The sequence below is a fragment of the Ranitomeya variabilis genome, chromosome 2 (assembly GCF_051348905.1).
Source record: "Ranitomeya variabilis isolate aRanVar5 chromosome 2, aRanVar5.hap1, whole genome shotgun sequence".
Taxonomy (NCBI): Eukaryota; Metazoa; Chordata; class Amphibia; order Anura; family Dendrobatidae; genus Ranitomeya; species Ranitomeya variabilis.
The window spans coordinates 616,011,302-616,035,659 of NC_135233.1; the positions used below are offsets into that span (position 1 = coordinate 616,011,302).

A 24,358-nucleotide genomic window follows, 5' to 3' on the forward strand; every position below is an offset into this window, starting at 1 on the left:
GGTTTTATACTGACCGCTTAGAATTCTGTCCTATCCTTTTCTATTTAGCTAGAAGTGCCTCTTTTGCTAAATCCTGTTTTCTGCCTGCGTGTGTCTTTCCTCTTATACTCACAGTCAATATTTGTGGGGGGGCTGCCTATCCTTTGGGGTTCTGCTCTGAGGCAAGATAGAATTCCCATTTCCATCTATAGGGGTATTTTGTCCTCCGGCTGTGTCGAGGTGTCTAGGACGTGTTAGGTACACCCCACGGCTACTTCTAGTTGCGGTGTCAGTTTAGGGTTTGCGGTCAGTACAGGTACCACCTACTCCAGAGAAAGTCTCATGCGGCTCCAAGGTCACCGGATCATAACAGTACAACTGGCCGACAATGAGTTAAATGCATCTCAGAAGAAGGGAAGAAAGGTGTTGAGCCATTTTTTTTCTGTAGCATGTTTTGTCTTTCCTTCCCTCTTTTCCTCTGGGTGACTGAGGAGTCTTGTGCTAGCATGAATGTTCAGGGATTAGCTTCTCGTGTAGACCAGCTTGCTGCTAGGGTACAGGGTATTTCTGATTATATTGTTCAGACTCCGGTTTTAGAGCCTAGGATTCCTACTCCTGATTTGTTTTTTTGGGGACAGGTCCAACTTTTTGAGTTTTAAAAACTGTAAACTGTTTTTTGCTCTGAAACCTCGTTCCTCTGGTGATTCCATTCAGCAGGTTAAAATTGTCATCTCCCTGCTGCGTGGTGATCCTCAGGATTGGGCATTTTCCCTGGAATCTGGGAATCCGGCCTTGCTTAATGTAGACGCCTTTTTTCAGGCTCTAGGATTATTATATGATGAACCAAATTCTGTGGATCAAGCGGAGAAGACCTTGTTGACCCTGTCTCAGGGTCAAGAAGAGGCAGAATTGTATTGTCAGAAATTTAGAAAATGGTCTGTGCTGACTAAATGGAATGAGGATGCTTTGGCGGCAATTTTCAGAAAGGGTCTTTCTGAATCTGTTAAAGATGTTATAGTGGGGTTTCCCATGCCTGTTGGTCTGAGTGATTCTATGTCTCTGGCCATTCAGATTGATCGGCGCTTGCGGGAGCGCAGAACTGTGCGCGCTGTGGCGTTGTCCTCAGAGCAGATGCCTGAGCCTATGCAGTGTGATAGGATTCTGTCTAGAACGGAACAACAAGGATTCAGACGTCAGAATAGGTTGTGTTTTTATTGTGGCGATGCTTCTCATGTCATTTCAGTCTGCCCTAAGCGTACAAAGAGAATCGCTAGTTCAGTTACCATCAGTACTGTACAACCTAAATTTCTGTTATCTGTGACCTTGATCTGCTCATTGTCATCATTTTCTGTCATGGCGTTTGTGGATTCAGGCGCCGCTTTGAACTTAATGGACTTTGAATTTGCCAGGCGTTGTGGTTTCCCCTTGCAGTCTTTGCAGAACCCTATTCCTTTAAGGGGCATTGATGCTACACCTTTGGCTAAAAATAAACCCCAGTTTTGGACACAGGTGACCATGTGCATGGCGCCAGCCCATCAGGAAGATTGTCGTTTTCTGGTGTTGCATAATTTGCATGATGCTATTGTGCTGGGTTTTCCATGGTTGCAGGTACATAATCCGGTGTTGGATTGGAAGTCTATGTCTGTGACTAGTTGGGGTTGTCAGGGGGTTCATAATGACGTTCCTTTGATGTCAATCTCCTCTTCCTCCTCTTCTGAAATTCCAGAGTTTTTGTCTGATTTTCATGATGTATTCGATGAGCCCAAGTCCAGTTCCCTTCCACCGCATAGGGACTGTGATTGTGCTATTGACTTGATTCCAGGCTGTAAGTTTCCTAAGGGACGACTTTTCAACCTGTCTGTGCCTGAACATACCGCCATGTGGAGTTATGTTAAGGAGTCTTTGGAGAAAGGGCATATTCGGCCATCTTCTTCACCGTTGGGAGCGGGATTTTTTTTTGTTGCTAAGAAGGATGGCTCCTTGAGACCCTGTATTGATTATCGCCTCTTGAATAAGATCACGGTCAAGTTTCAATACCCTTTGCCTTTGCTTTCCGATTTGTTTGCTAGGATTAAGGGGGCTAGTTGGTTTACTAAGATTGACCTTCGGGGGGCATATAATCTTGTTCGTATTAAGCAGGGTGATGAATGGAAAACTGCGTTTAATACGCCCGAAGGCCATTTTGAATACCTTGTGATGCCATTCGGGCTCTCTAATGCTCCATCTGTTTTTCAGTCCTTCATGCATGATATCTTCCGGAATTATCTTGATAAATTCATGATTGTATATTTGGATGACATTTTAATTTTTTCCGATGATTGGGAGTCTCATGTGAAACAGGTCAGGATAGTATTTCAGATCCTTCGAGATAATGCTTTGTTTGTGAAGGGGTCTAAGTGTCTCTTTGGAGTGCAGAAGGTTTCTTTTTTGGGCTTCATTTTTTCTCCCTCATCTATAGAGATGGATCCGGTTAAGGTTCAGGCCATTCATGATTGGATTCAGCCCACATCCGTGAAGAGCCTTCAGAAATTTTTGGGCTTTGCTAATTTTTATCGCCGTTTCATTGCTAACTTCTCCAGTGTGGTTAAACCCCTGACCGATTTGACGAAGAAAGGCGCTGATGTGACGAATTGGTCCTCTGCGGCTGTCTCTGCCTTTCAGGAGCTTAAATGCCGATTTACTTCTGCCCCGGTGTTGCGTCAGCCGGATGTTTCTCTTCCGTTTCAGGTTGAGGTTGACGCTTCTGAGATTGGGGCAGGGGCCGTTTTGTCTCAGAGGAATTCTGATGGTTCCTTGATGAAACCATGTGCCTTCTTTTCCCGTAAGTTTTTGCCTGCTGAACGCAATTATGATGTTGGCAATCGGGAGTTGTTGGCTATGAAGTGGGCGTTTGAGGAATGGCGACATTGGCTTGAGGGAGCCAAGCACCGTATTGTCGTCTTGACCGATCATAAAAATCTGATTTACCTCGAGTCTGCCAAACGGCTGAATCCTAGACAGGCTCGATGGTCCCTGTTTTTCTCCCGTTTTGATTTCGTGGTCTCGTATCTTCCGGGTTCTAAGAATATTAAGGCTGATGCCCTCTCTAGGAGTTTTTTGCCTGATTCTCCTGAGGTCCTTGAACCGGTCGGCATTCTGAAGGAAGGGGTGGTCCTTTTTGCCATTTCCCCTGATTTACGACGGGTTCTTCAGGAATTTCAGGCTGACAAACCTGACCGCTGTCCAGTGGGGAAACTGTTTGTTCCTGATAGATGGACTAGTAGAGTGATTTCTGAGGTTCATTGTTCTGTGTTGGCTGGCCATCCTGGTATTTTTGGTACCAGAGATTTGGTTGGTAGGTCCTTTTGGTGGCCTTCTTTGTTGCGTGATGTGCATTCTTTTGTGCAGTCCTGTGGGACTTGTGCGCGGGCCAAGCCTTGTTGTTCCCGTGCTAGTGGGTTGCTTTTGCCTTTGCCGGTTCCTGAGAGGCCCTGGACGCACATTTCTATGGATTTTATTTCAGATCTTCCGGTTTCCCAGAGGATGTCGGTTATCTGGGTGGTTTGTGACCGGTTCTCTAAGATTGTTCATTTGGTGCCTTTGCCTAAATTGCCTTCCTCTTCTGATTTGGTTCCGTTGTTTTTTCAGCATGTGGTTCGTTTGCATGGTATTCCGGAGAATATTGTGTCCGACAGAGGTTCCCAGTTTGTTTCTAGGTTTTGGCGGGCCTTTTGTGCTAGGCTGGGCATTGATTTGTCTTTTTCCTCCGCATTTCATCCTCAGACAAATGGCCAGACCGAGCGAACTAATCAGACTTTGGAAACTTATTTGAGATGCTTTGTGTCTGCTGATCAGGATGATTGGGTGGCTTTCTTGCCATTGGCCGAGTTTGCCCTTAATAATCGGGCTAGTTCGGCTACCTTGGTTTCGCCCTTCTTTTGTAATTTTGGTTTTCATCCTCGTTTTTCTTCGGGGCAGGTTGAGCCTTCTGATTGTCCTGGTGTGGATTCTGTGGTTGACAGGTTGCAGCAGATTTGGGCTCATGTGGTGGACAATTTGGTGTTGTCTCAGGAGGAGGCTCAGCGTTTTGCTAACCGTCGTCGGTGTGTTGGTTCCCGGCTTCGGGTTGGGGATTTGATCTGGTTGTCTTCCCGTCATGTTCCTATGAAGGTTTCTTCCCCTAAGTTTAAGCCTCGGTTTATTGGTCCTTATAGGATTTCTGAGATTATCAATCCGGTGTCTTTTCGTTTGGCCCTTCCGGCCTCTTTTGCCATCCATAATGTTTTCCATAGATCTTTATTGCGGAAATATGTGGTGCCCATTGTTCCCTCTGTTGATCCTCCTGCCCCTGTGTTGGTTGATGGGGAGTTGGAGTATGTGGTTGAGAAGATTTTGGATTCTCGTTTTTCGAGGCGGAAGCTTCAGTACCTTGTCAAATGGAAGGGTTATGGCCAGGAGGATAATTCTTGGGTTTTTGCCTCTGATGTCCATGCTGCTGATTTGGTCCGTGCCTTTCATCTGGCTCGTCCTGATCGGCCTGGGGGCTCTGGTGAGGGTTCGGTGACCCCTCTTCAAGGGGGGGTACTGTTGTGAATTCTGCTCTTGGGCTCCCTCCGGTGGTTGTTGGTGGTAGTGCAGTTGTCTCGGGGTTGTAATCCAGGGCAGGTGTTTCTGCTGATTGCAGCTCTACTAGGTATTTAGGTGTGCAGGATCCATTAGTCCTTGCCAGTTGTCCATTGTTCTTGGAGGGATTGCATCTCTGTCTGGCTCCTCATGCCCTGCTGTCAATTCAGCTAAGATAAGTGTCTGGTTTTTTGTCTCTGCAGCACACATGCAGTGTGCTTTACAATTCAGTGCAATTCATTGTGTTTTTGTCCAGCTTAGACTTTGTTTGGATTTTTCAGTCATGCTGGATTCTCTGGAGAGGCAGATATACATTCTATGTCTTTAGTTAGATGTAGAATTTTTGTATTATCTGCTGTGGATATTTTTAGGGTTTTATACTGACCGCTTAGAATTCTGTCCTATCCTTTTCTATTTAGCTAGAAGTGCCTCTTTTGCTAAATCCTGTTTTCTGCCTGCGTGTGTCTTTCCTCTTATACTCACAGTCAATATTTGTGGGGGGCTGCCTATCCTTTGGGGTTCTGCTCTGAGGCAAGATAGAATTCCAATTTCCATCTATAGGGGTATTTTGTCCTCCGGCTGTGTCGAGGTGTCTAGGACGTGTTAGGTACACCCCACGGCTACTTCTAGTTGCGGTGTCAGTTTAGGGTTTGCGGTCAGTACAGGTACCACCTACTCCAGAGAAAGTCTCATGCGGCTCCAAGGTCACCGGATCATAACAGTTTTGGATGCAGCATATTTTGGCTGTATATAAACCGCTGTGTTCTAATCACGCAGGTAAATCCACATGTTTTCAGTGAACTGTGCGGATTTACCACATCTAGTGAATGGCTATGGGTGAGACTAGTGTCTGCACTGCAGATAATTAACATGCTGCAAGTAAATCTGCACCATAGGCGAGTTTATGCAGTGTCAAACAAAAGCACAGTGGGAACAGGATTTACAAAATGCTGAAATTCAGGATAATGGACACATACCCTTACAATTCATAAAATGCTGTCAGGTGGCCCAAAGCAAATATATATTGGCAGGGATGAAAAGAAACAGCCTTGCTGTGTCTGGGAGTGTTTAGGCATTAAAGGATAAAATGTAAGGAAGGCATATGGTATGCTTGTGCTGTGAGGCTAGAGACAGGGCAAGACTGCGGGAAAAATACATTAAGAATTAAGTGCATAATAATCTTTACACTAAGACACCTTGATGCTGAGCTGCACATCCGCTATTCTTTTTCTTAGCATAATCGTTATGTTGGATCCTCCAACCTTAGAATTTCTATTAACCCATCATTTTATTATATTTGACCAACAGTTTAAATGCAGAAGACTGGCACTTTAATTAGGTATAAGATATCATCATCCATGACAAATATATTTAAGGTTTAAGTTTCATTATGTTTTTCTTTCTGGCTATGCCCTTTTGGGAGGCATGTTCAGGTACGGCCGATACATCGGTGATATTATTATAATTTGGTCAGGCAGTGTACCAAATGTATAGAAATATTTTATTAATAAGGAGTCAATTGGAATTTCACTATGGAATTAGCCTGTGAATAAATATTATTTTTGGATCTAATCATAATGATTGATCAAATTATAAGAAACATCTGCATGCATCGTCTCGCCATCCAAATGACATGGACAAAAAGGAATTGTTTCAATCGTAAAGATTTGGACAATGAACGCAGCAAGGTGTGCAAGAGGTTAAAGAAACAAATTGGCCTGTAGATAAAGCAATTAGGAAAGTTTAACAAAAAAATAGCTCTGATGTGTTGCAATAAGGAGAGAATAATTTTGATAAAAAATTATAATGCTATTGTTTGGAGTTCAAAGAAATAAAACAAATATATTTTTCAATGTCTGCCAGAAAAAGCTCTTAACTTGTAGCAGAATCTGTTTCCAAGTTTCTTTAGTAGTCAAGACTGAGGGAATAATTTATTGCTTGACATTAAAGGCTGTATCATAAATATGGCCAAAATATTGGCAAATTAAAGCTATATTTGATAGCTTTTATGTTATTCACATTTATAAAAACAGGTTTTACCTATGCATTGAAACATATATTAACTGTAGTAGCGATATTGTGATATATTCAGTAAGTTGTATATGAGTTGTTTCCTAAAAAAAAGAAGCTACGTAGACATATTACCTGACTGTGAAAAAATATTATGGAAAAACATTTCTGCGGTTTCCGGACTCTCTGCCCAATTTCACACAGGGAAAATGGACGATCTTAGGGCCATTGGGATAGAAAAGGTTAATGAAGGTGTAAGATAGGGAGATGGTAGGACGCTATTACTGAGCAGGGAAGCTCCTTGGATTTTTGTGTTACAAACAAGACAGCCTTTTGGGTTGAATTCACGGCAGGATTTAATTTACCATTATTAGACACCACATAAGAAATGTTTTTATAATTAAAATGTAAAATTACTTACGGTAATGTTATTTTCCAGAACCCATAACAGAGGAGTCTGTGCCCTCAGCTGGTTAGGAAGCCCAGAGCAAAAAGTAAAAGGCTACACCCACCATCTCCTTAAGAGGTTTACAGAAATGCTAAACAGTTCCCAAGCCAAAGGGAGGGAATTGGAAGGGCGCCCTAATGGGTTCTAGAAAACAACATGACTATAAGTCAAGTTTCCCTTTCTTTCCTTCACCCATGAGAGATTAGAATAGAGATGACCCCAAATGAAAGACCACCAGTTGTGATAATTTCCTCAAAAGGGAAAACTCTAAAAATCTGAAGTTCACCCCCTGATATTTAGGGAAAAGCTCAGGTTGAAGATTGAATAACAGAGAGATCAGTGAAAATCTGAAGTTCATTCCCTGATAGTTAGGGAAAAGCTCAGGTTGAAGATTGAATAGCAGAGAGATCAGTTCATTCAACACAGACCAATGCTTCTTTACTAACAATGACATACAAAGCCATTCACAACCTGACTGCTCCAAACATCTGTGAAATGGTCTCCTGGTACCTACCTACACGCAACCTTCGATCGTCTCATGATCTCCTTCTCTACTCCTCTCTCATCTCTTCCTACCACAACCACATCCAATACTTCTCCCGTGCTTTCCCTATACTCTGGAACTCTCTACCCCAACACATCAGGCTCTCGCCTACCACGGAAACCTTCAAAAGGAAACTGAAGACCCACCTCTTCCGACAAGCCTACAACCTGCAGTGATCCCCAGTCTACTGAACCGCCGCCTGACCAGCTCTACCTTCTCCTAGTGTATCCTCACCCATCCCCTGTAGACTGTGAGTCCTCGCGGTCAGGGTCCTCTCTCCTCCTGTACTTGTGTGTGCCTTGTTTTACTCATGTTTATTGTACGTGTCTATATTTCCCCCGTTCACATGTAAAGCGCCATGGAATAAATGGAAAAAATGTATAATAATAATAGCATCCGAAGTTCCTGGAGGACGGAACCTGGAATACCGGGAGGAAGAACCTTATTTATTTACCAAAATTTAAGCTCCGGGAAAAGACATCTCAATCCTCCAAGCCACAGAAATGAAATTTCTCAGTCTGATGACAGAATTCTCCTATCCATACATAAATACATAGGACATCCTACATCCAGAGAACAAACTTTCCTCCTAGCGCCCAAATAGTGGTAACAATATGGCTAACACAAACGCCTCTGCAGTCCCCTTAAGAGACAAGGCCAGGTATGGCGAAAAATTCGCTTTTTTCACATGACTGCCGTACTACTTTTTCTAAGAGTTTTCACCATGCTCTGTCTCCACCAAGAAGCATAACTACAATTTCTCTATTTTCTCCCGAAAATATCTCCAATGAGGAGCATTTAGCAATTGTAAAATCATGCTACCCCAACTAAAAATGTGACTGAGATTTAACCAATTTGACCATAACAAAACTGAAGTTAGGAGGAGCATTAATTGAGGTTACTATTCTAATCCCGGACTGTACTAGTTTGACCAAGGGTGGAATTATTATTGGTGCAACCTAGGCAGCCGCCCCGGGGCCCCACATGTAAAGGGGCCCATTGTGGAATTGTGTATTATGATGATCTTTTTGACTACAAAGGCCCATACTTTATTTTTGCACAGGGGCCTCTTCTGTCTGTGTCTGACAGTGATTTTCACCATTATACAACCACAACTGAGAATTTTCTGGTTTTGACTATTATAACCCAAACAATTATGGAGAACAGCAGTGTGGGGGAGAAATTATGGAGAAGGGCAGTGTGGGGGAGACATTATGGAGAAGGGCAGTGTGGGGGAGACATTATGGAGAAGGGCAGTGTGGAGGGACATAATCAGATGTCGAGACATCCGGTTCAGGGCCACTCTCACACTGTTGGTAAGCTCTACCCTTGGGTATTATCCCATACTGCGTTACTGACTGTCATATGTCTTTTTTACTATGTTGGGATTTTCTCCATTTGGGCTCACCACCTGGTTTGTGATTCTTTTGGCTGTGCTATGTGCATATATATAACATTCTATTTTATCACCCTTATGGGGTGACCCTGGATCAATTGTACTGTCTTGGTGTTCTGTCACTGTACTGTATGAATTTAGAATTTTTATATGATATTTAACCCCTTTACCCCCAAGGGTGGTTTGCACGTTAATGACTGGGCCAATTTTTACAATTCTGACCACTGTCCCTTTATGAGGTTATAACTCTGGAACTCTTCAATGGATCCTGATGATTCTGGCATTATTTTCTCGTGACATATTGTACTTTATGATAGTGGAAAAATTTCTTTGATATTGCCTGTGTTTATTTGTGAAAAAAAACGGAAATTTGGCGAAAATTTTGAAAATTTTGCAATTTTCCAACTTAGAATTTTTATGTCTTTAAATCACAGAGATATATTACACAAAATAACATTTCCCACATGTCTACTTTATATCAGCACAAATTTGGAAACAATTTTTTTTTTGTTAGGGAGTTATAAGGGTTAAAAGTTGACCAGCAATTTCTCATTTTTACAACACCATTTTTTTTTAGGGACCACATCACATTTGAAGTCACTTTGAGGGGTCTATATGATGAAAAATGCCCAAGTGTGACACCATTCTAAAAACTGCACCCCTCAAGGTGCTCAAAACCACATTCAAGAACTTTATTAACTTTATTAGATTTCAGGTGTTTCACGGGAATTTTTGGAATGTTTAAAAAAAATTAACATTTAACTTTTCTTCACAAAAAATTTACTTTGTTTTATTTTGCCAAGGGTAACAGGAGAAATTGGACCCCAAAGGTTGTTGTCCAATTTGTCCTGAGTACGCTGATACCCCATATGTGGGGGTAAACCACTGTTTGGGCGCACGGGAGAGCTTGGAAGAGAAGGAGCACTGATTTACTTTTTCAACGCAGAATTGGCTGGAATTGAGATCGGATGCCATGTCGCGTTTGGAGAGCCCCTGATGTGCCTAAACAGTGGAACCCCCCCACAAGTGACACCATTTTGGAAAGTAGACTCCCTAAGGAACTTATCTAGTTGTGTGGTGAGCACTTTGACCCACCAAGTGCTTTACAGAAGTTTATAATGTAGAGCCGTAAAAATAAAAAATCATATTTTTTCACAAAAATGATCTTTTCGCCCCCAATTTTTTATTTTCCCAAGGGTAACAGAAGAAATTGGACCCCAAAAGTTGTTGTGCAATTTGTCCTGAGTACGCTGATACCCCATATGTGGGGTAAACAACTGTTTGGGCGCATGGCAGAGCTCGGAAGGGAAGGAGCGCCGTTTGACTTTTCAATGCAAAATTGTCTGGAATTCAGATCGGACGTCATGTCACGTTTACAGAGCCCCTGATGTGCCTAAACAGTGGAAACCCCACAATTCTAACTGAAACCCTAACCCAAACACACCCCTAACCCTAATCCCAACCCTAACCATAACCCTAACCACACTCCTAACACGAACATGCCCCTAACCCTAATCCCAACCATACCCCTAACCCCAGCACACCCCTAACCCTAATCCCAACCATAACCCTAACAACACCCCTAACCCTGACACACCCCTAATCCCAACCGTAAATGTATTCCAAACACTATCCCTAACTTTAGCCCCAACCCTCGGGATCTGTGGAAGCGCATGTAGCGCGAAACAGCTGTCATCCCTGCACACCATGATCTCCCTGTCCGTGTCCATGTCCTAATAAAGACTTTTTATAGCATCGGGAATGGTGAGTGCTGATCACTTTTTTTCTCTTGCTTTTAGCCCCAACCCTAACTTTAACCCTAACCCTAACTTTAGCCCCAACCCTAACCCTAACCCTAATGGGAAAATGGAAATAACTACTTTTTTTAATTTTATTATTTTTCCCTTACTAAGGGGGTGATGAAGGGGGGTTTGATTTACTATTTATAGCGTCTTTTTTGCGGATTTTTATGATTGGCAGCTGTCACACACTAAAAGTCGCTTTTAATTGCAAAAAATTGTTTTTGCGTCTCCACATTTTGAGAGCTATAATTTTTCCATATTTTGGTCCACAGAGTCATGTGAGGTCTTGTTTTCTGCGGCACAAGTTGACGTTTTCATTGGCACCATTTTCGGGCATGTGACATTTTTTGATCGCTTTTTATTTCGATTTTTGTGAGGCACAATGACCAAAAACCATCAATTCATTAATTTCTTTTTTTTTTTTGGGGGGGGGGGTGTTATGATCCTTAGTGGTTGAGGATCACGAATTACTCCAGCTAAGTAACAAACATAGGACAAGCTCTAGGGAGGTGGCAAACTGGACTGACCGCAAATCTGAACCTATCCAAACACACTAGAAGTAGCCGGTGAACGTGCCTAAAAATCCTAGACGTCTCGAGCCAGCCTGAGGAACTAACTACCCCTAGAGAGAAAGAAAGACCTCTCTTGCCTCCAGAGAAATAATCCCCAAAGATATAGAAGCCCCCAACAAATAATAACGGTGAGGTAAGAGGAAGGCACATACACAGGGGTGAAAACAGATTCAGCAAATGAGGCCCACTAATACTAGATAGCAGAAAATAGTAAAGGGGTCTGTGCGGTCAGTAAAAAACCCTTACAAAATATCCACACTGAGATTTCAAGAACCCCCGCACCAACTAACGGTGTGGGGGGAGAAACTCAGTCCCCTAGAGCAACCAGCAAGCGAGGAGATCACATCTTAGCAAGCTGGACAAGAAACATGATGATGCTGATAATCAAAAAATGAACGGACAAAAACTTAGCTTGTCTTGGAGAGGCTGGGAGCAAGGTAATCACAAGGAATCTGAAGAGCACTGAATACATTGATAGCAGGCAAGGAACTGAGTATCCAGGTGAGCTAAATAGGAAACCAACCAAGGATAACGAACCAGCTGATGCAGCCAACCTGCAGAAAAACACTACACAGTACCGCTTGTGACCACTAGAGGGAGCCTAAAAATAGAGTTCACAACAGGGGGGGGGGCGTTTATACCGTTCCACGTTTGGTAAAATTGATAAAGCAGTTTTATTTTTCGGGTCAGTACGATTAGAGCGATACCTCATTTATATCATTTTTTTATGTTTTGGTGCTTTTATACGATAAAAACTATTTTATATAAAAAATAATTATTTTTGCATCAATTTATTCTGAGGACTATAACGTTTTTATTTTTTTGCTGATGATGCTGTATAGTGGCTCCTTTTTTGCGGGACAAGATGATGTTTTCAGCGGTACCATTTTTTTTATATCCTTTTTTTTTATCACATGTTATTCCACATTTTGTTCAGCAGTATGATAATAAAGCGTTTTTTGTCTCGGTTTTTTTTTACGGCGTTCACTGAAGGGGTTAACTTCTGGGACAGTTGTATAGGTCAGGTCGTTACGGATGTGGCGATACTAAATATGTGTACTTTTATTGTTTTTTTAAATTTAGATAAAGAAATGTATTTATTGGAACAATATTTTTTTTTTCTTTATTTAGGATTTTTCTTTTTTTACACGTGTAAATATTTTTTTTCTTACATGTTTGCAGTGTTCCAGGGGTTAATGTGCCAGGAGCGGTCTGTGACTGCTCCTGGCACATAGTGCCGGATGTCAGCTGCGATGAGCCGACACCCGGCCCCGATCGGCCGCGCTCCCCCCATGAGCGCGGCTAATTGGTGATGACGTACTATCCCATCGGTGGTCATACGGGCCCATACCACCTCGACGGGATAGTACGTCATATGTTAGAAAGGGGTTAATATAATTTGTATCTGATTTTACCTAATTTTACCTGGTACTCCTTATTTTCTTTATTTCTACTACTGTATACACAATATACAGAGTTCCTGAGTATAATGTCACTAGTGATCACTGTATTACCTGTACACTATACACTATATACAGAGCTCCTGTTTATAATGTCACTGGTGATCACTGTACAACCTATACACTGACTCTATATACATAGCTCCTGTGTATAATATCACTGGTGATCACTGTATTATCTGTATACTGACACTATGTACAGAGCTCCTGTGTATAAGGTCACTTGTCCCTGTATTACCTGTACACTGACACTATATACAGAGCTCCTGTGTATAATATCACTGGTGATCACTGTATTACCTGTACACTATATACAGAACTCCTGTGTGTAATGTCACTCGTGATTACTGTATTACATGTACACTGACACTATATTCAGAGCTCCTGTGTATTTTCTGCAAAGACTAGTTCTGGCCGGAAGCAGTGATGTTGGTCAGTGCTGGATGAAGAAAGGTGAAGGACTTCAACAAGAAATGTCACCGGTGAGTCGGTGTATTACCTGTACACTTACATTATACATAAAGCTCCTGTTCATAATACCACTGGCGATCACTGTATAACTGTACACTATATACTGTATACAGAGCTCCTGTGTATAATGTCACTGGTAATCACTCCATTACCTGTACACTGACCCCTATATACAGACCTCCTGTGTATAATGTCACAGGTGATTACTGTATTACCTGTACACTATATACAGAGCTCCTGTGTATAATGTCACTGGTGATCACTGTATTACCTGTACACTGACACTATATTCAGAGCTCCTGTATATTTTCAGCAAAGACGAGTTCTAACCAGAAGCAGTGATGGTGATCTGCCCTAGATGAAGAAAAAAAAGATGAAGGACTTCAACTAGAAATGTCACGGGTGAGTCAGTGTATTAGAGTCAGTGTATTACATGTACACTATATACAGAGCTCCTGTGTATAATGTCGCTGATGATCACTGTATTACAAGTACACTATATATAGAGCTCCTGTGTATAATATGACCAGTGGTGATAATAGTGTTGTTAGTATTATGGTTTTTATTAATGAGTAGTATTGTAATATATTCAGTCACTATGCCGTAATATGTAGTCCGGTCACGGTGTAGTGGTATTTATCCCTGTATGTGGTATTATTCAGTTACCATGTGGTCTGGTCACGATGTAGCGGTAGTTCTCTCTTGTATCTGGAATAATTAGGTAGCTTTATGCTGGAAATATTTGGTCTGGTCACAATGTGGCTGTATTACTCCTTTGTTAGTGGTATTATTGGTCTTGGTATAGTGAATTGCGCTGTGTATGCCGGTCATTTGTTTTCTGATATTACTTAGAAGATTCTTTATTTTCATTAGCAATTAAATACTAGACATCCCATCTGCATCCCATTTTAAAATGGACATAGGTCCTGTCAGGGATAAAAGTTCTCCATTCTTCCTATTGGTGCGGTTTCCAATGGTCGGATACCACCGATCAATAAGTTGTCACCTACCTAACCTGTGAATCGGTGTGTTTTAACTAAATAACCCTTTAATGCAAATTACCGTAATTGTACATCCCAGTTATGCTGGCACACAGTAGATGTGCAGGAGCCACCTGTGTCTTACAGCTGATGCAGCACTATAACGGGGATAACGGCTAACAGGTATTTGCATATAGCTGCAGGGTGGGTCCCTAGGGTCAATTCCTCCCATGAGCACCAGACACCCCAGTCCGACACTGATTGCCATTCTTACTATTTTATCCATCATACAACTCCACCTAAGCGTATATAAATGGGATTCTTATTGGCGTGAAAGAATAGAACCCTGACTAGCGTACAAGATGACATTCTATCATACATCACTACTAGGAGTAGTGACCAAATGTTTTTTATTTTTTTTTAGAATGTTTAAAGGTAATGGACATTCTGCCCACACTCTCCCTTGAAGGAACAATTATATTGTTCTAATGTGTAATGTGAATTGTGACTTGTGTTAATAATGATGACAATCAGTGTAGTTTGACCTTAGGGATAGTGAGAGTTAATGTTTGGGCCTAGCCCTGAGTGGGAGGGGCTAACTTGAAGGGAATGTGACTATTTCCTGTCAAGGAGAAAGATAGGGCATGGAGTGCAAAGAGAAAAGACCCAAGGTCCAATATGATCAGTATCACATTATGGGGTGTCCAAAGAGAGAGGAGACCAAAAGGACGAGATAGTGAGATCTGAAACAGAAGTGACTGGGAGACGTAGTTATTTTTTGGAGACTTGTCCTGGGAGTGGACATCTGGCAGAAAGGCCCAGAGTTTATAACTCCAAGAGGTAATGGGCGTAGACAGGACTCGGAGAGTGAGATGAATAGAGTGTCCTGGGCGAGCGTTCCAGAGCATCAACATTAGAGAAGATAAGGACCGGCCAAAATGGCACTATAGCTTTCCTAAGGGGAGAGAAGACGCAGAACTGTTATGATCTGGTGGCCTAGGAGCAGCATGAGACGTACTCTGGAGAAGGTGGTACCTGTACTGACCGCAGACCCTGAACTTAACACCGCAACTAGAAGTAGCCGTGGAATGTACCTAACACTCCCTAGACATCTCGACACAGCCGGAGGACTAAATACCCCTAGAGATAGAAAAGGGAAAACTATCTTGCCTCAGAGAAAATCCCCAAAGGATAGACAGCCCCCCACAAATATTGACTGTGAGAGGAGAGGGAAAAACATATGCAAACTGATTCAGGATTTAGCAAAGGAGGCCACTCTAGCTAAATAGAAAGGATAGGACAGAGTACTATGCAGTCGGTATTAAAACACTAGAAAATATCCACCACAGAAAATACAAAATCTCCACATCTAACTAAAGATATGGAGGGTATATCTGCATCTCCAGAGATACCAGCTTGGCTGTACAAATCCTTATGCAGACCAAGCTGGACAAGACAAAAACATGGAAAAGAACTGAACAATAAAGCCCACAGCATGTGGACTGCAAAAAACAAAGCCAGAACTTATCTTTGTTGAAATGAACAGCAAAGCAGGAGAGACCAGGCAGGGATGTGAATCCTCCAGGAACAATGGACAACTGGCACTGACTAAAGGGTCAAGCAAGACTAAATAGCCCAGTCCGAATTGCAATAAGTGGACACACCTGATGAATGCAGCGATCCAAAGACAGCAGCGCTACCACTTATAACCACCGGAGGGAGCCCAAGAGCAGAATTCACAACACAGAACCGTGGGTTGAGTAAAGGACTCTTGATAACCAGAACTACAGTATCAGGCTGGGATGTGGTGACGTAGTGAGGAACAGTGAGAAGAGAGAAAAAAAAAAGAGGAAGGAATTGAAACTGTGTGAAAAATGCTCCGAGTTGTGAAGGAAACATTCATAAGGTTGTCTACCCGGTATCTCCCATAAATGTTCATTGCCAATTTCCCGTTCAGGAATAAGTTTATTTTTGAATGGTGGTCTTCCTCATTGAACTGTGAAACATCTGGTCCTGAAAAATCAGCTTCATCGATTATATGCAGCCTGCACGGGCGTAGAGCCCTCACAGTACCTCGCCCATGGCTACTGCCCCCGCGCTACGTTACAAATAGACTGAGAAAGCTTGGCCACTATGCACCACATTAACTCTAATTTGTATCTTAGCTTTAATGGTACAGAGGGTACAGTATATACACTGTTTAATCCTGGTTAACAGTCTCACACAGCCAACAGGCAATGGTAGATATATCCATTTATACATAGGCTATACTATAAGATCTAATAGTGGTGCATTAACAAATTTCGCCTGGGGGTTGACAGATTCCAACAAGTGGCTTGCAAAACCTCTGGAACCATCCGAGCAGGGGTGGACATATCATTGGTGCAACCTGTGCCACCGCACAGGGGCCCAAGGGGTAAGGGGGCCCATTTCAACCTCCAAAGCAGGTGCAATTTTGCATTTTTAGGAGTCCTTGGGCAGCAAAGGGTTTATATATTGTTCTTGCACAGGGGCCCTTTTCTGTCTGTGTCCGCCAGTACATCCGAGAACATGAAAGTGAAAAAAATTAAAGTTTACTTACTCCAAGATGTCATAGGCAGCAACAGGGAGGTCATCTCATGGACCCCTCATACTGTTCCTGTGTAACAATCAGAACAGTCTTACCTCGGTCTTTCCAAAAGGGTATTCGTCTCACTTAGCATAACCTTCTACTTCCTAACAAGGACGTTTGATTCATCAAGGCATAAGCGGCAACTTCATCACCTGCGCCATTGGTGGGACACCCTGCTGGTTTTCACAGACTGAGAAACCCTGCTAGTTTACACTGAGACTTCCTACATGGAAGAGCTGCAGCCCTAGCACCAGCACATACCCAAGACAGTGAGCAGTATACCGTCCACACAAGAAGACTGTCAGGGACAGGCGAGCTCTAGAAAGTACAAATGAACAGATCTTCTGATCCAATGAGAACTCAATCTTATATCAAAGGGTATAGGTTTGCTGGGTCCCTCTCCCAAGCCCTAAGTTAGTATGCCAAGCCCCAAAATGGTAGGCTGTAGGCCACAGCCAAGCCAAGAGGCAGGAGGTCACAGCCATGCCAAGGGGCAGGAAGCCACAGCCATGCCAAGGGGCAGTAGGCCACAGCCAAGCTAAGGGACAGGAAGCTACCGCCAAGACAAGGGGAAGGAGGACAATGCCCCTGACGAAGGTTGTTCCCGAAACGCGCGTTGGGGTGGAGGCGCGTTCCAGGTGGTGTCTGCTTGCACTGCGCTGGGTAAATATGGACAATTGCTCTGACGGCGCACTGCGATTATTATCATGATTAAAGGGCACCTGTCACCCCGTTTTTTCCGTATGAGATAAAAATACTGTTAAATAGGGCCTGAGCTGTGCATTGCAATAGTGTATTTTGTGGACCCCGTTTCCCCACCTATGCTGCCGAAATACGTTACCAAAGTAGTCGTTTTCGCCTGTCAATCAGGCTGGTCTGGTCAGATGGGCGTGGTGTCTTCCCCCAGATCTTGCTTAGTTTTCCGTTGGTGGCGTAGTGGTGTGCGCATGTCCAAGGTCCCGAATCCACTGCACAGGGGAGTGAAAAGAGCGCGATGTGCACTATTTCATTGGTGATCGGTGGGGGCGGCCATCTTCCTTTGCTTCCAGATGCGAACTCTGCTTCAGGAAAATGGCCGCCGCGATCTCCATCAGAGCGCCGCTTCTGCGCACACGCGGCCAAAGGAAGATGGCCGCCCCCACCGATCACCAATGAAATAGTGCACATCGCGCTCTTTTCACTCCCCTGTGCAGTGGATTCGGGACCTTGGACATGCGCACACCACTCCGCCACCAACGGAAAACTAAGCAAGATCTGGGGGAAGACACCACGCCCATCTGACCAGACCAGCCTGATTGACAGGCGAAAACGACTACTTTGGTAACGTATTTCGGCAGCATAGGTGGGGAATCGGGGTCCACAAAATACACTATTGCAATGCACAGCTCAGGCCCTATTTAACAGTATTTTTATCTCATACGAAAAAAACGGGGTGACAGGTTCCCTTTAAGGTCTGTGTCCTCGGCTAATGGCCGCTATATGCAGTAACACTAATGGTTATGATGCAATGTATTCTTGTTACCCCATAACTAAAGTGACCATAGAGTGATTATTGAGGGTAGTTGAACCTAATCCCATATTGTATTGGACCGGGCATCAGTGCAATCTAACTTTAATAGTCATTGATCTTGTATGATAATGTGGTAATTCTGTGACCTCCTGTGTACACGCCTCCTGCCAATTGTTGTACAGCACTTTCTTGAGATACTGCTCTTGACATCACTCCAATTCACCTGTTGTCAATCTTTTAACAATAAAGTATTAATTTTTATATTCTAAGCTTGGATCTAGTATCATCCGTTTTTGGGTTCTTGTTGCAAGAGGTAGGAGGCCAAGGCCACATCAAGAGGCATGTTCCTAAGTTCTTATATATGTTCATAACATTTCATTTACTGGAAAGGTTTGCGCTCCAGAGCTTTCACTGCTACTGTAACTTAAGGCAGGAAGCTCCAACCATAGTCAGCCAAAGTGACAGGCATGGAAAGCTGTCAACCACCAACCAAGCCAAGAGGCAGGAGGCTGAGCCATTAGGCAGCTGGAGGGATAGTGAGATTTGTGGACAGCTCATCTGTCGACTCAGACAATTATAATCTAGAGGACAGAGGCTAATTGTGCAAAAAATAAATACATAAAAAGATGTAAAGTTTGATAACAGTAAAATTTATTAAAAAGAGTGATTGAAAATGATTTAACCTTTCAATAAAAATAGAATTTTGTAAAAAAGTGAAATCAACGACTGTGTGGTTTTGATTTCTGGGTATACTGCACCTCGGCCTCCTCAAATTGTGCGTTTTCTTCTCACTTGTAGAAACTTCTTTGTAAGATTTTATAGCTCTATGCGATTGCTGATATTAAAGATCTTTGTGCTCTTTTTCTTTGGAAGGATCTCGGTCCAGAATTTGAATTTCTCCTCTTTCAGCGTCGAAGACGATTTCTGCTTCAAATTGATCTCCAGATAGCGCTCATCTGCGCCATACTCCGGCCACGTTGTCAGACCAGGACCATTGGGGTTCCTGCAGTAAACAACGTGGCATTATTATTATTATTGGGCAGGATAATTAGGTGACACCAGAGCAGCGAATGTGCTGTCATTCTTGTATGGAGCATGGTCTTACCCAGTGCGAGCAAAGTTTGCCCAGTATTTCATTGTGGTTCTGGCCAGGTGTTTCTCTTCCTGGGTTGCAGGACCTGAGAAAGAAAACAGAATCAGTGAAAGAGACCGGGGCCATGAGGGAATAAAGACTTCATCCACACACACTGGCCCCAAAAATATAACAGTGGGTCCAGCCGGGATACATCTGATAGTGGGGCTGACTTGGTGGACACTGTGGCCTTGGACCACCATAGGGTCATGATGGGAAAAAAAAAAAAATATATAAGAGCATCATACCATTTTTGCATGGGTTCTCTGTCTAGGAAAGCTGTTGTGATTCCTTATCTAGTGGAATAAACCGCATGCAGACACCCGTCTGGTTATTGGGGGGCTTATGGAAACAATAATAAGCAGCACGGTGGCTCAGTGGATAGCCTTGCAGTGCTGGAGTCCTGGGTTCAAATCCCATCAGGGACAACATCTGCAAGGAGTCTGTATGTTCTCCCCGTGTTTGCGTGGGTTTCCTCCGGGTTCTCCAGTTTCCTCCCACATTCCAAAGACATACTGATAGGGAATTTAGATTGTGAGCCCCAACAGCAATGATAATGTGTGCAAAACTGTAAAGCGCTGCGAAATATCTTAGCGAAATATAAAAATAAAGATTATTATTATAATCATGTCACTTTGGGTTTTTTTCCCACGTATACATTGTATCAAGGGCAGAAATGCAATGTACTTATTTTCATTGACTCACCAGAGTTTAAGACACCATATCTCAGGAAGGGTCCCCCGGACACAAAAAATAGCTCGTCGCCGTGAGCGGAATTCACAAGATGTGGTCTTACGTGTTCTAAAAAGCTTGGCGAGTGCTGGAACTCATACAGATACACAGGGAGCCCCATATCTATCGAGAAATAAGAAGATCAAGAGTCGTGTGTCCGCACCATGACATTGTACAGTCTGAGATGTTACTAAGGATAATGCTCATCCACGGGCTGCTGCTGCTGTGCTTGTATGAGACTGGGACAGTCATCTACTGGGTATCTTGAAGTTGTTGAGGCAGTGAGCAAAATGGGAGGTATCTGTGGGCGTCCTCAGCTGCTGGTACGGTGTAGGGGTGTTTAGTACACCCCTATTGTTATTAAATTATATGGACACCTTTCTGGTCATTTTATTATGTATTTATTTACTTACATGCACTTATTTGTTAGCTGCAAAATGAGTTGATTGAGTTAATTCTGAGAACAGCTCATAAAAAAAAACGAAAATAAAAGTTAAAAACTCTCTCGGCAGAATAAGCTCAGATATGGATTAAGGGGGAAAACCCTTAAAGTGTCCTTATCTTTTAAAAAGTGACACAAATAGTAAGTAATTTAATTTTGCTGCTTGACTGACGACTCCTTTGTCTGAAGTTAAACAGCCACAGAGGGCCAGGAATAGAGCTGGAGTGACTGAGGCTTCAGATCTACAAATAGTTCTTCAACTTTATTCAGCTCCTCTATGCTGTATGACTTCAGGCAAAGGAGCCGTCAATCAAATAGGAGGAGGCGGCGCTGGACGGGGAATAGAGCTGGTGCAACGGAGGCTTCAGATCAACAAATATCTGTTCATTCTCACTTGCATATCAATTGAAACCCTTATTTCTCAGTAACCGGGGAACAATGTGTATTGCTGGACTTGTCTTAGAGAGCTACATGAGCATATAAATAGTTTGGTGGAAGGAATATAGCTGACAGATTCCTTTTAACAACATTAGCAATATATTAAGACTACAAGTCCCAGCATGTCTTAGCAGAAAACAAGCTACAATGTGAGCGGCTTGTACCTCGATGGTATTTTGCAATTCCTAGAGTCGGTATAACGAACACAAGATCGCGGCACAAATCCCGGTAGAGGTCACGAATCTCCGCTGGATCCGTAATGTAAGCAAAATACTCGTCCATGATGTGAGGAATTTCTTCTGGGCTCACAGACTAAAAAATTGACAAAAACATAGAAATAATTTTTCAGAGAAAACTAATTGGTAATAAGAACATAAAAGCGCCGCAGTCATCTTATCTCACCAGTATAGGAAGATTTTGAAGCTTCATCACCAAAGACTCCCGCGTCATTCCGGTTGTTACATTTGAGAAGTCTAATCGCTAAATACAAAGATATATCGTTTATCATAACATGGAAATCGCTTTCAAAACGCCACCAGAAACGTTCATGAATGAGCTGCCACCTACCGATAGAGTTGTCAGGATCAACTCCTGATTGCTCATTCCCAGGAGGAACGGGACCTTGTTACTTTCCTTGTTAGCAAACATCGTCACTACTGGTTTTGGTAGAAAAACACCGTCCACAAAACCAGGAAGAAACAGCATGCCCTACAGAGACGGAATATTGTGATGGATCAGTGGGTATGTGCACCCCGATATACGACTGATAAATACTGGTTATATGAAAGCAGAACAGAATATTTCTCTTCCATTGCCTGACACTGAGGTCCGACTTCCACCAATGTAAGAATATAGAAATAACCGCCTACACTCCTGAAGATATTGTGCTTTTGCTTTTTCTTCCTTGTCTTCCAAGAGCCTTATTATTTTATTTTTCTACCCCCATAGCCGTATGAGGGCTCATTTTTTTGCCAGACAAATTGTAGCTTTGAATGGCACCATTCATTTTATCATATAAAGAAAAATGAGGAAAAAAAGCTTAAAGTGTGGTGTAAAAAACCCCCCAAAATTCCGTTGTTGTTTTTATTGTGTTTTCACGGTTCGGTAGAAATGACCTGATAACGTGATTCTGCCTTCAATATGGGACACAAATCACACCATCTCTAAAGAAGACCTGCGATTCATTACCCAATGTAACCATCTAACTCCAGGTCTTCCAGGGGGACGTGATACTCTTGTGACACAATCACTCGGGCAAGGAGTTGGGCTGTAAACACAAATCCCACTTGCGGACATCGAGCCCTCATACCACCCTCATGAAGTCAGTTTCTCACAGTTTGAGAAGACACATGGATATTAGTGGCCTGCTGGAGGTAATTTTGCAGGGTTCTGGCACTTGCTGGGGAGGTAGCGGTCCTGCTGCTGGGTTGTTGCCCTCCTACGGCCCCCTCCACATCTCCTGGTGTACTGGCCTGCCTCCTGGTATCTGCTCCATGCTCTGGACACTGTGCTGACAGACACAGCTACCCTTCTTGTCACAGCTAGCATTGATGTGCCATCCTGGATGAACTGCACTACCCGAGCAACTTCTGTGGGTTGTAGACACCAGCTCATGCTATTGTACCTCTAGGAATGAGAGCAATGACAAAATGCAAAAGTGGCCAAAACAACAGCCAAAAAGGAAAAGAACAGTGAAATGGTCTGTGGTCTCCCCCGTAGAACCACTCCTTTATAGGGGTTGTCTTGCTAATTGCCGATCATTTCTACCTGTTATCTGTTCCATTTGCACAACAGAAGGAGAAATTGATTCACATTCAGTGTTACTTCATAACTGGACAGGTTAATTTCACATAAGTGTGATTGACTTGGAGTTACACTGTGTAGTTTAAAGTGAACTTGTCAGCAGGATTTTGCTGAGTAAACTACAGACACTGTCAGGTTGGTGCCATTATACTGATTAACATGAGACCTGGTGATGAAATCCATCTTGTGGTTGTTGCTAAATCTTTATTTGTAGTTTAGTTTTTAGCTAATGAAATTCTTGTGATCCAGGGCTGCCAGTGTGGGGGCTGTGCAGGGTCTTCATGTGGTGCTCTGCTTACATATTCATCCTTATGGCTTATGACAGGTCACTGATCCCTTACTGACCTGCCCCGTTTTACATACTGAATATAATATTACATTAATATTACAATATTACATAAAATTACATTCAGTTGGCAGGCGCCTGTGGCGTCGCCTTCGCTGTAGCATGATATGGTAAATAATATGCATATTTTCATTTTATTTAGACATATATTTTTGTTTGAAAAAAAAAAAAAAAAAATTTGTAATCAAAATTGCACCGATGTCCGCAACTGCGCAGTAGCATCTATCGCATTCCGATAGATGCTACTGTGCAGGCACCGCCATCTTGATGAAGCATAATTTTTTTTTTCTCAGCTAAAATGGCGCTGGCGGCGCCTGTGCAGTAATATCTATCAGAACATGATAGATGCTACTGCACAGGCGCAGCTGCCAATGTCATTTTGATTCAGATTTTTTTTTTTTTCACACACCTGACTGTACAAGGCCACTCGCACACCTGACAGTCCAAGGCCACTCACACACCTGACACTACAAGGCCACTCACACACCTGACAGTCCAAGGCACTCACACACCCGACACTCCAAGGCCACTCACACACCTGACAGTCCAAGGCCACTCACACACCTGACGCTACAAGGCCACTCACACACCTGACACTACAAGGCCATTCACACACCTGACACTACAAGGCCACTCACACACCTGACAGTCCAAGGCAACTCACACACCTGACACTACAAGGCCACTCACACACCTGATGCTCCAAGGCCACTCACACACCTGACACTACAAGGCCACTCGCACACCCGATGCTCCAAGGACACTTTCACACCTGGAAGTCCAATGACACTCATATGAATTGTTCCCGAACCTGGCTACTATCACAAATGCGAAGAGGCAAGCCATGAAACTGTTCTTGGAAGTCCTTTGTTCTAAAAACATCAAATACCGCTAGGGATTCCAATTCAGGCTAGTCTTCTCATACATGGACGTGGTCCACATAGTCCTATCACCTGAGGGCACCAAGCATTGCCTCACCAGACCAGACCAGACGACGATTTTTGGAACAGTCTACTTCTCCAGCCAACTTCCCACCTTCACAATGTTCCAACAAACTCCAAAAAACAAATGACTCTCTTC

At 43.1% G+C, this 24,358-nt stretch overlaps 2 protein-coding genes and 1 long non-coding RNA gene across 4 annotated transcripts in view; 1 reads left to right on the top strand and 2 right to left on the bottom strand.

Moving 5' to 3' along the window:
* The window catches only part of LOC143807350 (fatty acyl-CoA hydrolase precursor, medium chain-like), a 155,681-nt gene extending 148,595 nt beyond the window's left edge, over nucleotides 1-7,086 (bottom strand). Inside the window, exon 1 of one of the 2 annotated variants that reach the window (XM_077288794.1) lies at nucleotides 7,013-7,086. The gene's annotated coding sequence lies outside the window, so the exon portion shown is untranslated. The remainder of the gene's footprint in view (nucleotides 1-7,012) is intronic. The other variant, XM_077288795.1, reaches the window with a different exon arrangement.
* Nucleotides 1-24,358, top strand: part of LOC143807353 (uncharacterized) — a 53,172-nt gene that overhangs the window by 3,667 nt on the left and 25,147 nt on the right. The window lies entirely within an intron of this gene.
* The window catches only part of LOC143807351 (fatty acyl-CoA hydrolase precursor, medium chain-like), a 40,122-nt gene continuing 34,778 nt past the window's right edge, over nucleotides 19,015-24,358 (bottom strand). Inside the window, exons 8-13 of the mRNA XM_077288796.1 lie at nucleotides 21,697-21,837; nucleotides 21,532-21,609; nucleotides 21,294-21,441; nucleotides 20,223-20,372; nucleotides 19,491-19,563; nucleotides 19,015-19,388 (exon numbers count right to left, since the gene is read on the bottom strand). Coding sequence (XP_077144911.1) covers nucleotides 19,202-19,388; nucleotides 19,491-19,563; nucleotides 20,223-20,372; nucleotides 21,294-21,441; nucleotides 21,532-21,609; nucleotides 21,697-21,837 — 777 coding nt within the window. The 3' untranslated portion in view covers nucleotides 19,015-19,201. The remainder of the gene's footprint in view (nucleotides 19,389-19,490; nucleotides 19,564-20,222; nucleotides 20,373-21,293; nucleotides 21,442-21,531; nucleotides 21,610-21,696; nucleotides 21,838-24,358) is intronic.